Source organism: Phacochoerus africanus, chromosome 7 (genome assembly GCF_016906955.1).
Source record: "Phacochoerus africanus isolate WHEZ1 chromosome 7, ROS_Pafr_v1, whole genome shotgun sequence".
In the NCBI taxonomy this organism is placed as follows: Eukaryota; Metazoa; Chordata; class Mammalia; order Artiodactyla; family Suidae; genus Phacochoerus; species Phacochoerus africanus.
In genome coordinates, this window is record NC_062550.1 from 92,411,504 (window position 1) to 92,426,990 (window position 15,487).

At 49.7% G+C, this 15,487-nt stretch overlaps 1 protein-coding gene across 4 annotated transcripts in view; it reads left to right on the forward strand.

The window, feature by feature from the left end:
• Positions 1-15,487, forward strand: part of TMCC3 (transmembrane and coiled-coil domain family 3) — a 274,854-nt gene that overhangs the window by 245,993 nt on the left and 13,374 nt on the right. For all 4 annotated transcript variants that reach the window (XM_047788269.1, XM_047788270.1, XM_047788268.1 and 1 more), the window contains exon 2: positions 14,462-15,363. In XM_047788269.1, coding sequence (XP_047644225.1) covers positions 14,462-15,363 — 902 coding nt within the window. The remainder of the gene's footprint in view (positions 1-14,461; positions 15,364-15,487) is intronic.

Below are 15,487 nucleotides of genomic sequence, written 5' to 3' on the forward strand. Positions count from 1 at the left end.
TAACTACAGCCCGATTGAAAAAAAAAAAAAAAAATCCCACGCTTTATCTCTAAAGACAACCTTCCATGATACAATACATTCAAGAAGCTACTTAGGAGCCTTTTTAGAGAGAGTAGCGAGTTACAGTCATTGGATAACCTTTTTTTAATACAGTTTCCCCTTGTTTTGCTTAAAGACTTAAAGATGAGAAATGTTAGACATCTGTCTTTAGGGTCTTAATTTAGACTTCTGGTTTTACTGAAAATAGCAACATAGATGACTCATGACACGTATTAAAAAATGAAGGACCGGATATTGAGATTTAGCATTTCAGGCATTTGAGGGTACTGAACCTTTTTAAAAGTCAGATGAGGAGTTCCCGTCATGGCACAGTGGTAACGAATCCAACTAGGAACCATGAGGTTGCGGGTTCGGTCCCTGCCCTTGCTCAGTGAGTTAACAATCTGGCGTTGCCGTGAGCTGTGGTGTAGGTTGCAGATACGGCTCGGATCCCGCATTGCTGTGGCTCTGGCGTAGGCCGGTGGCTACGGCTCCGATTCAACCCCTAGCCTGGGAACCTCCATATGCCGCGGGAGCGGCCCAAGGAATGGCAAAAAGACCAAAAAAAAAAAAAAAAGTCAGATGAAACCATTCAAATACCAGGTCATCTGCTTTTGGGTTGACAGGCATCTTTTTTTCAAGTGTCAGCTTCACTGTTCAGGGGCACTGAAACTTGTTCCTTAAGGCACCTCCTGGTGTGAGAGTGAGAGTGAGACCTCTTCTCACTCTCAGATGAGGCCAGATGCATGTGCAACACAAGCAGATTCTGTATGGGGAGGGGGCGGCGGGCAGCATCTACTGGAAGAGCTTGGTCATGGCAACAGCAGCACCATTGTTCTGGGCTCTGGACTTTTCTGAAGTTTCCACCTGTTGTGGGGTGTGTTGTGGATAATGCACGGTAGCTTACACCTAGAGCACTTACTCTGTATGCGCCCCTCTTCCAAGCACTTCGTAAATGTTAATGCATTTAATCCTCAAGGTCATCCTGTGAAGCCAATGCCTGCCCCCACTTTGAAGATGAGGAAACTGAGGCATAGAGAGAGAGTAACTACTTGCCCAAGGTGATGGGATGGATGTTACAGAGCTGGGATTTGAACCTGCATAGTCTGGCTCTGAATCTGTGCTTCTAGACCACTCACTCACGCTACCCCTGTGACATGGGTAACGTTTGTTTGGAATTGGGGCTTTCCTGTGAATCCGAGCTGACTGGTTGCTAAAAGTGTTGTGAGTGGCCCTCGAAGGCTATGCTCTCGGTTTGGAAATACAGTCAGCCCAAATATAGACTTGGATTCGAAGAAGGGTCGTGGTATGGTGTTTATCTTAAAAACCACAATCCACAGTGCAGTTCATTTCTTTGCAGTTTCCTTCCTTCCAGATTACAAAACAATGAGTTCCTAGAGGACTGTTGTCCATCGGAAACATGACTCTCTGTGCATGTGAGCTGCTGTGCTGCGGGAGAGGGAAGCCTTCTCTCATCTGCATCTTGGCCGTCGAGCCTTTAATGACGGGTATCCACAAGGGCCTTGGCCAGAAGAGGGAGTTGATGTAGGAGCTGGCATGGCTCCCTGACACAGAGAATCATCTTTAGTGGTTAAATCAGAGGCAACCTAGATTTTTTTTATGACACAAGGTATTTGGGGATTTAGGTTGGTTTGTTGTCTTATTAAATGTCAAGTCGGGAACATCGCCAGTAATTGCCTTGTGGCACCAAGAACTGGCTAAAGCCGTCGGTTGGTGTTCCCTCTCCTGGTTTCTCTGCCATACGTATTTTTACTCTGAATATTTAGTGGTAACACAGTGATGTAAGTGAACTCAATTTTAGGGGTTCTAGGGGTCATGGGAAGCATAGTCCCGTCAGGAAAGGGGCTGGTACGTGCAGCAGGCTTGGCTCTCAGGAAAAGGCGGAGATGTTACCAGAGCCCAGACCTTGGCGCCGGCGAGACTCACAGGCCTGCTACCGGCTCGCTTTATGACTTCACAGAAATCACGGATGTTTCTCACCTGTGGTATGGGACTAATTGTTCTCATCTCAGAGTCTGTTTGGTTTCTTTCTTTCTTTCTTTCTTTTTTTTTTTATTTTATGGCCTCGCCCATGACATATGGACGTTCCCAGACCAGGGTTTGAATCTGAGCTATAGCCTATGCCTCATTTGCTGCAACACCGGATCTTTTTAACCCACTGCGCAAGGCCGGGGATTGAACCCTCACCTCCACAGGAACCCCGAGCCACTGCAGTCAGATTCTTAACCCACTATGCCATGATGGGAACTCCCTAATCTCAGATTCTTAAAAGGAAAAAATAACGTATGGGAAGCACTTAGGAAATGGTATGATGTGTGATGAGTCCTTAGTAACTAACAGTTTCTGCTTTGAAGATAAATTTGAACTATGTCCTGGACCATTCTGCTTGAGGCCTGCTTTTGACCTTTAAACAAGTCATTGCTTTCTTCGGCTTTGGAAGATAAAAGGACTTCTTTATGTTTGTGTTCCTGTTCTATGGAATGGTGGTTTCCTAAGGGACAGAGAACTACAGTCAGCCCTTGGTATCCGTGGGGCACTGGTTCCAGGACCTGCCTTGGATACCAGTCACCACCCCCTTCCACACCCACAGATTCAGCCAGCCCTGGATTGTGTAGTACTGTAGTATGGATTGAAAAAAAAAAATCTGTGTCTGTGGACCTGCATGGTTGAAACCCATGTTGTTCAGGGGTCTCCTGTACCCTGGATAATTGTGCTGGTGCATTGGATAATTGTTCTTGGAAAGTTTTTAATTTAATGCAGTACAAGACTGCTTCCTTATATGCTGTCACTAATAATGATGGAGTTAAAACACGGATATGTTCGAAGGAGCAGGCACCTAGCTCTCTGCAATTGTTAGGACGGTATCCGCAGGGGAAGGGTCCCTTAGGGACGAAGAGGGTGCACCTGCATATTCTGTACCTTGTGGGTCTTGGTGTATCTAGCATTTGATAATTGGTCACCTGTATTCTACCTGGAGCAGCAAAGAGCCATGAGACACATGAGTCTCCTGAGTATTTGATCTCTTTCATGACTCAAAAGCCATTAACAGCCACAGACCAGCATGTCTTGAAGGGAATCCAGCACCACCTCCGCTGCAGGTTCTTCTGGATCTCCTTGCAAACAGCCGAGAGGCTGTAAACATGTGAGACAACTGGCTGCTCCAGTTGGCTGTTTGCCCACCGTTGATTCATGCAGCAGATAACGAGGTCCCATTGAAGAAGGAATGTAGGGCAGGACACAGGTGGCTTAGGAGACCTTCCCTCCCCTGCAGGCCCCAAGACAGTGGGGAACAAATGTAACACAGATGCTTACCATACCTGGAGAAGAAGTGCTCGCAAAGAGAAACATGCGCCTTTGGAGCAGAGCACGGAGCAAGCCGGGCATGGGAATGGGGAGGCTTTGTGGAAGACACAGTGTTTGGATGGGCCCTTGCAGGTAGATGGGGATGGTGCTATGGGAGGCCGTGCCGGGGTGAGAACTAGCAGGTACTTCACACGGAGAGGCAGGGAAGTGTGTGAAGCCTTCGGGGGATTGTTGGACTAATGGAATGAGTGCAGCAAAGCTTGGAAGCTGTAGACCTCCATACAGATCTTGTTTCTGTGTCTGATTAGCTGTAACCACAATTTATTTGATGGCTCCTCACTTCCAAATCTCTGAAGTGTAGCTAATGGCACCTGCTTCATGGAGCTGCGGGGATTAAATGAGAGGCATATCCAGCTCCCGCCTTACTCTACCGCTTGTGTGTAGATGTGCTGACAGCAGCATTACGGGTGCGTCTGCTGGTACAGGCTAAGATAGGACCTGGTCAAGAGAATTTTAAATTCTTTGCTAAAAAGTTCACCCTTTAGGGGAACTTTAAAGGTTTTTGAGCAATATCCTGTCATCAACCATAATGGAAAAGAAAATAATTGCATCTCTTTGCTATACAGCAGAAATTAACCCAACATTGTAAATCAACTACAATAAAATAAATGTTCTAAAAAAGGTTTCTGAGAAGGAACAAGACATGATTTGTTTTATCTTTTTAAAAGATAATTTTATTCAGCCCAAGGAAGTCAGTTTTTATATTGCTTGTCATCATTTGAAGGTCCAACACAGCTCCAAAGCAAGATTGTTTTTCCATACTAAATAAATGCCAAAATGTTAATTGCATGCACTTTTCATGGACATTAAAGCTTTTTTTTTCTCTGTAAATGTAATGCTGTTTATAATTTTGGCAGAACTAAAAGCAGCTTTTATTTTGAATTGCTCTTTGGTGATAATACTGCTGGCTTACATTTGAAACAATAAAATTACCCTAAGAAAATGACTTCAGTATTGCAAAGGGGGAAAAAACTAATCTAGATCACTTTTCCTTTACTCTCTCAAAACTTAGGTTATTTCTAGGCCCAGTCTGAACGCTAGTAATATTCTCAATCGTTTGTAATAGAACTCTCTACCAAAAATCATCTAGTGTGTCTTCCTAGCCCCCATTATTTGTTATGGTACCCAAACCAAATTAAACCTGTGGCCTGCAGAGAATAATTTAGCTATGAGGCTTAGACTGGCTTTCAGAATGCGCTTTAGGGCCTGAGTACCAAATGCTGTTTCCTGGCGCCGTCTTACAGAGCTACATAGCATCCTTTCAAAGGATGCCGACCAAGTCATGACCCCAGCGTGGCTTTCCCTGGGTGCCTTGGGAAAGGGGAGTAGAAGTAGGTGTGCCCACTTAGGAGGTTGGTGTGTTTGCCCACATTCGCCCAGTCACATGTGGGAGTGAGCAGCTGGTGGTCATCTCCTGGCAGGATGGCACACTCAGCTTCTCTAAAGTGCACTTACCTCTTTCCATGAAGAGTCGGCTTGTGATGGGCACACGGAAAATAGAGGAGTAGCAGTAATATCCACATGTTCACAAAAAGGAAAAAAGCAAGTAGGCTTATCGCCACGTCTCACCGTTGCTCTCAGTTTGGTTCTGACTTCCTAGTGTTCACGGCAAAAAGAGAAACATATCACTGGTATCTGGTAGACGCCACTGTCTTACTCCCTTCTGTATCCACTCTGTGTACTGACCCGAGAAGCTATGCTCTAATAGACAAGTTGCTTTCCCTTTTAGGTGGGGCACGGACTGAACTGAAAAGTTACTTGGGTACATATTTAGGCTGCTCCTTTAAAAACAGGCATTAGGAGTTCCCGCTGTGGCATGACGGCATCGGTGATGGCTTGAGAGTGCTGGGATGCAGGTTCGATCCGTAGCCTGGCACGGTGGGTTGAGGATCCGCCGTTGCTACAGCTTCGGCCTAGGTGGCACCTGCAGCTCAGATCTGATCCCTGGCCCAGGGAACTCCATATGCTATGGGACAGCACAAAAAAGAAAACAAACAAACAGGCATTAGGCCAAGTGAGATCTTCAAGGATTCTTCCACCTCCGAAAGCCTAACTCCCATTGCAGGTCAGCATCCCCAGTCATCTGTTGGTGTGTGTCTAAGGGGGCGCGATTTCCGGGTACCATCCCAGACCGTGTTCCCATCGGAGATGCCGAAGCACTGCAGGATAGCAAGCGCCGGATCTGTTTGTTATCGTTCAGAAGCTTAGCTTAAGCACACGTCCCTCCCAAGAACTCCCCCTCTCCGTGTTGGGGGGACAGGGGAGGCAGTGACTAAATGCTGTAGGACAAGGAGAAGGCTGGGCTCCAGCCCTGGGCAGAGGCCGACTTTCCCCCCAGGCTGCCTCTGTGGCCAGATTGCCTGCCAGCCGTCCTTCTCTGCCCTTGGGCTCAGGGCCTTGGGACCCGTTTCCCTCCTTGAGAGCTGCCTCTGGCCCTCTGGTTCTGCTGGGGCAGATCGTGGCCCCCCACCTCCCACATCTCCCTTAGCTCCCAAGGCCAGGGCTCAGGGCCCTTTGCTGGGAAGGTTTTGCTGACAGACGCTTCACCTTTGAGGAAGGACCATGGGTGGGGGGATTCCAGCACCCTCACCAGTTGTTAGGTCAGTGCCCAGGGGCTCTCACCCGCCCCTTCCCTCGGTTCTGAATATAGGAACTAAAAGCCTCAATGACGTCTATTCTGTGTTTAGTCCCCAAATTGGGGCTTCCTGTTTCCCCTTCGGCAAAGCTCACCATCCACGTCTCCCCACAAGAAGGAACTGGGAACCCTCCTTCCAGAAGGCAGGGATGGCGGTGGAGGTGAAGAGCAGCAGTTGGGGGCTCACTTCCCTTTCCTCAACTTGCCGGTCTTCCCTGTGCGCGGGGTCCCCAGAGACGCCCTCCTCTTCTCAGCAGCGCCCCCTCTGGGCATTGCCTTCCTTTGGGCGGCAGGTGGTCCTCAGTGCCCCCCGCTGTCATCACCGCAGCCTTCTGCTCTTGAAGGCGCAGTCTTTTAAAATCTGGCCTTTCCTCCTCCCCTTTAATTTAATTCTTACATAAATTATAAGGTATTCAGTGAATCTTTACCAGGTCAGCCTAACTTCATGAGGGATCAGTTTGCTTTAATTGAGAGCTATTTTGACAACGTGTGTTTTCCTAATGTATGTAACTCAAAGTAGGTTACCTACCCCCGTTGCCTGGTAGAGGCTTAATGAGAAGATGATTATTTCTAATTACAGTATCAAGTGTTTGTTAAGTGCTTGAAGACATTTGAAGAATTTGTTTTTGAGAGCCTCGAACACTGTGCCTCATCTCCCTTACGCTACTAATTAGCAGTATCTGTGGATGAAGGATTGGACTCTCAAAAGTATGTGTATTCGAGCCTCAGTTCCAAATGATCCTTAACTCCAGATTTACTTGACCTGCAGTCAAGAAATAGAGCTTTTTTAAACAAAAATTGTATTGGAGTATAGCTGACTTATAATATTGTGTTGGTTTCAGAAATACAGCACACCGAATCAGGTATACATACAGATCTATCCTTTTTCAAAGTCTTTTCCTATATAGGTTATTACAGAATATTGAGTAGATTTCCCTGTGCTACCCGGTCGGTCCTGGGTAGTTGTCTGTTTTCTGTATAGTCACGTGTCTACGTTAATCCCAGCCTCCTAACTTGCCCCTCCTCCACCACGTCTCCCCTTTGTTAACCACAAGTAAGAATTCGAACTTTTGGCGCTACAGATTCTTTTGTCAGTGATACTGAGAGGAAGAGGTGGGGAGAAATAAGCCTTTATGATAAAACTTAGTGACTCAGTTCCCGTTCTGTACACCGTGGCCTTATTTGAAGTCCAGAATGTACCATTGTCAGACCTGAACTACGAAAGGAAGTGTCCTTTGTCTAAACAAATGAGAACAAACATTGTACCGAGACGCTTTGCTAATACCGTATCCTCTTGAAGACCACGTGACGATCTTTCCGCTTTTTCATTTCTAGCGTGTAGTGGGGGAAAGTGGCTTTCTTCTTGTACACAGATCTTGAATGTTGTGTGTGGGTATCCGCCTGAGATGGAGTAATTACATCTTGATAAGGACAAGTATCGAGCCTTCAGAGTTGCTGTGCTGGGACAGATTGGCTCCATCCACAAGAAGGCCGAGTATTTGATGCCGGGGTCCAGCGACTGGGTTAGCGTCCTGGGGTTCCATATTCACTGAGTGGCTAGACGTTTTGCAAGTGTGTATCAAGTGACCCCAGGGTAGCGAGAGGGAAGCTGGGTTGGTAATATCATATGTATGACCAGCCGGAAAGTGACAGAACGCTTCTGATGGAACATACAAAGGTCCCCCCATCAGGGCCTGCTTTCCCAGCTCTGTCCCCAGCCGAGGGAAGCGTGCCTCCCCTTCTCACCAGGCAGATCCGTGGCTTACCTGCTGAGTGCCTGCTCCCATCTGTGCCCAGATATCAACCCCTGACGTGGGTGGCCCCCGCATCTTCCCTGCTTTCCTGACTTCTCCCCTTTCTCTCTGTCTCCTCCTCTTTATGATTGTAAATACATGGGCCTGATTCTGATAAAAGCAGTGCCGTTTTTAATCCTCATAAAATCATTTTGCCTCCATCTCTGTGTCTCTTGCGGTAGGAAGTCACATGGGTGACGATTTCAGGCTCCGCCCACTGGAGAGTTTCGTGACAGGGCTGGCTGTTCTAAACCAGACCAGAGTGTCCCCACCCATCGGGATGACCATGGGCGGGACCCTGCAGGACGCGCACATCTCACGGGGTCACGCATGTTTGGTATAATTGAGCTGAGCCCCGGTTAAGCTGTTTATTTTCTGTGGATTTCAAAAAACATATATGTTCTTTATAAGCTTGGTTTTCCCGTAAAATAGGGTTGCCGTGAGGACTCTCTGAATACACGTGACTCTGGCGTGACGCCTGACTCACAGTAGCAGCGCTCGGTCATGATTGTCAGGGAAGCAGCCTCTGGAGGCGGGTGGCCTGACTTTCAGACTCGTCTCTTCTGTTTGCTGGGCAATCGGCTTAGCTTCTCTTTGCCTAGTTTTCTCATCTGTACTCTGCTCATAGTAGTAAAACTTATCTCTGCATTTTTGGCCAGTAGGATGTGGCCCATGCCACTCACACGGTGTTTCTCCTCCTGGGCCTGTGGCAGGATGGCACTTAGGTAGAGCTGCTGGGATGAGCACAGGAAGCCCAGGTGTCTCTCCTGCTGGACGCCTTTAGGAGGCAGCCAATGATTCACCCAGTTCCCTGCCCCTCCTCGGCCGCCAGCACATCCCTGGTGGCGGAGGCACCATCGCAGCCTGGGCCCCTCCGCCTGCTCGCTGGTTGGCAGGCTGGTTAGCATGAGCACGAACTACACCCAGCCCCCCCGCTTTGTGCTGCTCCTGGGGTTTTGACATCGATTGTGAGCCCAGCAAAGCCCAGCACATTGGGACTGCCACTCCTCGAGGTAGATTTCCGCTAACACGAGTCATGATGCACCGAGGCTGCAAAACGTGAGGAGGCCCTTGGATCCCGAGCCCGCAGCTCCTTCGCGGCCTGTCCATGAAACTGCCCACTCGCCCGCGCATGGGCTCTGCCACACCTGTGCCCGGCAGGGCCTGCCAGTTTGGAGGATCCGACCCTTCCCTTAGAGGACCGGATTCTAGCAGCTTTTTGTAAAGCAGAAGTTCATCCTCTGGCCACGGGACCAGGCAGGCAGTTGATATCCGTGCCCTGGCTCCGATCTCCCTGCCTTGGCACCTTCTGGCCGCTCCGGGACCCCAGGGCCCCAGGCTCTCTGGCCTGAGTCCACGCCCTCCTTTCCGGTTCTCTGGGTTTGGGCGGTGTATGGTGCCTTGCCTGCCCTTCCCTTCTTGTCCTGTCTCTCTGGAGCTCTGGGGGGCGGGGGACAGTCCTTTTCTGAAGCCTGACGGTGTGTTCCGGCAGCCCTGGGAGTGACCGCGTCGGGCCCCGCATCCCAGTGAGTGAGGTGAGCTCCCAGGGGCGTTGTGCTGGAGGCCTGGACTGGAGCACAGATGACTCAGTGTCCGTTTTGACATCTGTCCCGGGTTTAAAGCTTTTCCTTAGCCCTTGTTCCAAAACGTTGAGATGACGGTGGAACTGTTTCTGCTGCCGGAAGGAAAACATTATTAAGAGTGGCTTTTCACTAGGATGCTCCTGGTCTGCTTTTCACGTAAGGTAATAACAGACAAGTCATTTGGAGAGAACTGAAGGGGGTTAGCAGTCATTTTAAAAAAAGCATCGTTTCTGCCAAAATAGTCATTCTGGTTCCTTGGGGTTTTTTTACTTGGGAAATACAAAAGCATAACAAAAAGAATGACTCCTCATAACCCCACAGTGCAAAGAGAACCATTGTTAACACTTGAGAGCTCGTTTTCCTTTTAGTTTTTACATACAGGTGCATTTTTCATAAAATCAAGATAATAAATGCAAAGCTTGATTGAAACCATTTTCTGTGCCAGGAAGTCTTTAACTACTTTATACGCATTATCTCATTTATTCCTCATGACTCTTCAAAGAATTGTTATCACCCCTTTAACAAGGAGGAGACAACTGAAGCACAGAGAGGCTAAGTCATTTTTCCACAGTCACACAGTTTGAAAGGGTGGTGCCAAGACGGAAACCAAAGCAGTCCCTGTCTCCAGAGCCCAGGGTTTTGACTGTCCTGTGACACTGTCTCACAGCAAAGTTAGCTCGCATTGCATTTCATGGAATTTTGCAGCGTTAGCTCTGAGTTGTCTGGTTCCATCTGCTCAGTTTATAGGTTAGGAAGTCAGAGACCATAGATGTGATTAGACTGACGTGAGAACACGCAGCTAGTATCCGTGTCGTCGCTGGAACACACGGGCCGCGTGCTGGCCGACTCCGGGCCATCTCTGGGCCGTTGTCCTCCTCCCGGGGCCCCAGCCCTGAAACGGCTGCCTTGCACCGCTGACCTCAGGCCGAGTCCAGGTGGGGTGGAGGACGGAGGCCTCGGACGCTTTCTGCCCGGCGTGTCCCTGAACCCTCACTTTGGGTTGGGGAATGTATGGGTGTCTCAGGATGCGTGTTAGCTGCCTCGTAATTCTCCAGGTTGAGCTAGGGCTGCAAAAGGCCGGACCGTGCAGCCCAGCAGTAGTTCCAGCCTTCCCCCCCTCATCAGAGGTGTCTAACTGAGATTTGCCCACGAGCAGTGAGATTGATTGGGCTTTAAACGCTGTTGCCTTCCTCCACCTGGGCTCTCGAGGACCTGCCAGGCATTGTTGAGACTTTCCAGTGAGCCAGATGTCAGCCAGCCACCTGCGTGTAAACATTCCTGCATCCGCGGGTGGCCGCCGCAGTGGGGCTGCGGGTTAAAGGAAGAGGAGCGGGTGATGACGTCTCGCTGTGTCCAGTAAGGTGTGATTTAGACACCTGTGTCTTCAAAGGTGTGGTGGGCTTCTTAACAGGCAATGTCAAGCAGGTTGTCTGGGTTTTGATGACTTTATCAGACCTTAGCTCCAGGTGGGCAAGAGCGCTCCCTCTTACCACTCTCACAAACAATGTGGAATGAAAACAGACAAAAAAAGTCCCTGATGTATTAGTCAGAACTCACGTGTGCCGTTACGAGTCAGGTTCGAGGTTCCTTCTAGAGGTGCAGGTGCTGTAGTTGTGATTGAAGGGGGCACGAGGGCAGCGTCTGTTTTTTTTAACTGGCTTCTGGTTACAGTGGGTTCACAGTTTGTGAAAATTTTAGTTTTATTATTATTGGATGTGCACGTCTCTGCATGTGAATTATACATCAATTAAAGTTTAAAAGTCCGTGTTTAATTTTTACTTGTGTATCATGTTGCACGTTGATATTCAGACATCGCTGTTTAGTTGAATCCATTTGAAATGAGGTAGAACTTCTGACCTGAGTATAAAGAAAACACCTTCACCTGGAATTGTCAGGTCTATCTGGGCAGAGCCTCCAAGGTCTTTTTTTTTTTTTTAATTACTTAATGAAATTTTTTTTCTTTTTTTTCTTTTTTTTTTTTTTTGGTCTTTTTGCCTTTTCTTGAGCCGCTCCCCCGGCATATGGAGGTTCCCAGGCTAGGGGTCTAATCGGAGCTGCAGCCACCGGCCTATGCCAGAGCCACAGTAGCGCCAGATCCGAGCCGCGTCTGTGACCCACACCACAGCTCACGGCAACGCCAGATCCTTAACCCACTGAGCCAGGCCAGGGATCGAACCCGCAACCTCATGGCTCCTAGTCGGATTTGTTAACCACTGAGCCACAATGGGGACTCCTACTTAATGAATTTTATTACATTTATAGGTGTACAACAATCATCACAACCAAATTTTAAAGCATGTCCATCCCAGGCCCTCAGTGCATCCCCCCACCCCTCAACCTGTCTCCTTTGGAAACCATAAGTTTTTTCAAAGTCTGTGAGTCAGTATCTGTTCTGCGCAGGAGTTCATTGTGTCCTTCTTTAGATCCCACATGTCAGTGGAAGCGTGTGATGTTGGCGTCTCACTGTCTGACTTCACGTAGCATGATCATTTCTAGGGCCATCCATGTTGCTGCAATGCCGTTATTTCTTTCTCTAAGGTCATTTTTTGGATTCTACTCAAATCTGTGTTACAGGACTTCTCTGTAGATTCTCCTGGAATGAAGAATGATGTCAGGTTAGCTCAGGAAACATTTAATTGACAGCTTCCTGTGAATAAGAGCGGGTGTCAGCTCTACACACTGGGTACAGGTGTGACACCACGTTGCCTCTGAAGGATCGAAGTGATAAAAGGAGGAGTAAAGTGCCACCAGAGCACTGCGGAGGGTCACATAAAGGAAAGGCAGCTTTCTGACGGGACTGGGCAAAGCTCTACGGCAAGGGTGGCATTTGAAATGGATCCTGAAGAACAGGTGGGATTTTGATAAGCACTCAGCATTGTGAATATCACGGGTATGAGGAAATCCATAGGAAATTCACACACGTTCTGGGGACTTTGGGTCGTGTGGTTCACTCAAGATGATTGGCATCTATCGGGTACAGGGTGAGGCCTGAAAGGTAAGCGGGACCTTATGGTCGGCAGGTTGTGTGATATAATTTGGGAGGCATTAGGGAGCCAAAGAGCATTTCTGAGGAGTAGCATGAACAGATTGGATATCTTCAGTGAAATCGAATGTCCAGCCTTGTGCTTGTACCGTTACTGTGAGTTACTCTGCCCCAAATAAGCCTTTCCTGGGTTGGTGCGTTCTTTGTGACTGCAGTTGGAGCCAGGTCCTCTGGGGTCCGCCAGCGAGCCGGGTGCTTGGTTTCCTTGCGCTTCCCGTGCTCATCTCCCCAGGACTTGGAGGTGATCATTTCGTACCTTCTTTAGTCCCTACGCCCATCTTTCCCGCTTGACCAGATAAAGTCACACCTCCTTCATCCTTTTGTTCTTCTAGTTTTAGAGGGACTTGGCATTTATTTGCTTCTAGTCTTTCGCATGTGATGCTCTTCTTGGAGATAAATGAGCCAGGGGCTCTTAGCCCTGGCAGAGTTGTGTGAGGGAAGAGAGAGGTTGAGAAGTAACGTTGAGTTGTGAAGGAGGCCTGCCCCATGGACCTGGGGTGGTACCCTACTGTGCTGTTGGGCTCCCTCTTTTGGGAAGAAGCACTAGGTAGGCTTTTTCATCGGGCAAAATGTTATACATCTTTTTTTTTTTTTTTTGGCCACTCTGCAGCATATGGAGTTCTGGACCAGGGATCAGATCTGAGCCACAGTTGCTGCTGCAGCACTGCCAGATCCTTAACCTCCTGTGCCAGGCTGGGATTGAACCTGCATCCCAGGGTTCCAGAGATGCCACCCATCCTGTTGCACCACAGTGGGAACTCCATATGGCAAAGTGTTAAGTGCCCATTATTGAAAATGGACCACAGTTGACCCTGGGTCATTTGGGCAGCATGAGGTCAGTTAAGTTATTACCTTAGCAGTTTGTTGCTAAGTTAGTGCATTCCCCCCTTTAAAAAACAAAAAACAAAAAACCTCACTTGAGCTGAATGCTGTCTTGCCTCTCACTCAGTTTCTGGCAAGACTCTGTATCGAGGCATTATTCTAATCAAAGGGTTGTTAACTTGACAGAGAAGAGGCTTCCGTTTAGATCTTATGAGTCTGTGTTTAGAGATTGTATTCAGACCTTAGAAAGACCTGCTTTTAGTCCTCTAGGGATATGAGTTGTAGGTCCTGACGTGGAAAGAGGACCAGCGTAAGGTGACCTGGATTCAAATCCTGACTCTTTAAGCCTCTGTTTCTATGTGTTACATGGAAATAACACATCCTTTGGCTGGCATGGTGGTGAGGCTGTGACAAACCCCTGTGATCATCCAGTGCCTGGCACGCAGACCATGTGCCCCCCCCCCATTGCCAAGATGCCCAGGGATGCTTTGCAGGTCTTTCCCCAGGTGGCCCTTGAGTGGGAAAGTCATTTCGCATGGTCTTAGTATGGTCTGCTGTTGTTGGTTTTAATCACCGTGGTTGTGGTTTGGGCTCTTTGTTTCCACATCTAAATACTGCTGTTGTGTTACTCAATTATTAAAATTAATCTTGTGCCTTATTATTCCATCATGTCTGTTTGGCGATTCCATTAAGGAAATAATTTCTTGTGTTGACAGATGTAGCGACTGGAACTTTGTTTTCTTTTTACGTTTTTGTTTGTTTTCACTCCTCCTGGGTGGGGTGCATTTCCCCCAGTGGTGGAGTCCGCTGTGAATGCAGCACGGCGGGCATTCCCGTGACCTGGGTGCTTTGGGAAACCAGGGCGGCCTGCGCACCGCACTGCATTAGGCATGTTCCACCCCAGCAACCGACAGTTACCGGGTAATCAGACAGAAACGTGGATGCCCAGGGAGAGCTGAATCCCATCCTTGGTCTACAGGGGCGCAGGAAGGAGTTGGGTTGTCCTGGATGCGGCTGGAGCAGAGACTAGGCCTTTTGATCTTGGGAGTGTGGCAGCTGCAAAGGCGGGCTGTACTGCGTGTCTGCCGGGTGGGCACAGCTTCTCTCGCGGCGCCCTCCTTCCAGCTTCCAGGCCTAACGTGCTCTTGCCTGTCTCCCTCAGGTGGGACGGCATGACATGAACACCCTCAGCCTGCCCCTGAGCATCCGCCGCGGGGGCTCAGACACCAACCTCAACTTCGATGTCCCAGATGGCATCCTGGACTTCCACAAGGTCAGACTCAGCGCGGACAGCCTGAGGCAGAAAATCCTGAAGGTCACCGAGCAGATAAAAATCGAGCAGACGTCCCGGGAGGGGGACGTGGCCGAGTACCTGAAGCTGGTCAGCAGCGCCGACAAGCAGCAGGCGGGCCGCATCAAGCAGGTGTTCGAGAAGAAGAACCAGAAGTCGGCGCACGCCATCGCCCAGCTGCAGAAGAAGCTGGAGCAGTACCGCCGAAAGCTCCGCGAGCTCGAGCAGAACGGTGCCCCCCGCAGCGCCAAGGACCTGGCCAAGGAGCCCCCGAAGGACGCCCAGGCCGCTCTGAAGGAGGCGCCGACCAAGGCCCGCGCCGGCCCGGCCGGCCTGGAGGCGGCCAGGTCGGGCCTGCCGGGGGTGTCGCTCACCCCTCCCGTGTTCGTCTTCAGCAAGTCCAGAGAGTTCGCCAACCTGATCCGCAATAAGTTCGGCAGCGCGGACAACATCGCGCACCTCAAAACCTCCTTGGAGGAGTTCCGGCCCGAGGCCAGCGCCCGGGCCTACGGGGGCAGCGCCACCATCGTGACCAAGGCCAAGTACGGCAGCGATGACGAGTGCTCGAGCGGCACGTCGGGCTCGGCCGACAGCAACGGGAACCAGTCGTTCGGGGCCGGGGGTGGCCCGGGCAAGCTCGCAGCCATCCTGGAGGAGCTGCGCGAGATCAAGGACACCCAGGCGCAGCTGGCCGAGGACATCGAGGCGCTGAAAGTGCAGTTCAAGCAGGAGTACGGCTTCATCTCCCAGACCCTGCAGGAGGAGAGATACAGGTATCCCGGGCCAGAGTTACTCGCTGCAGCGCTGGCTCCAAAGTCAGGCGCTCGTGGTTGTATCTCCAAGGAATATGCATCTGGGTCAGAGGCATTTAGGAATCGATCGATCTTTGTGATTCTG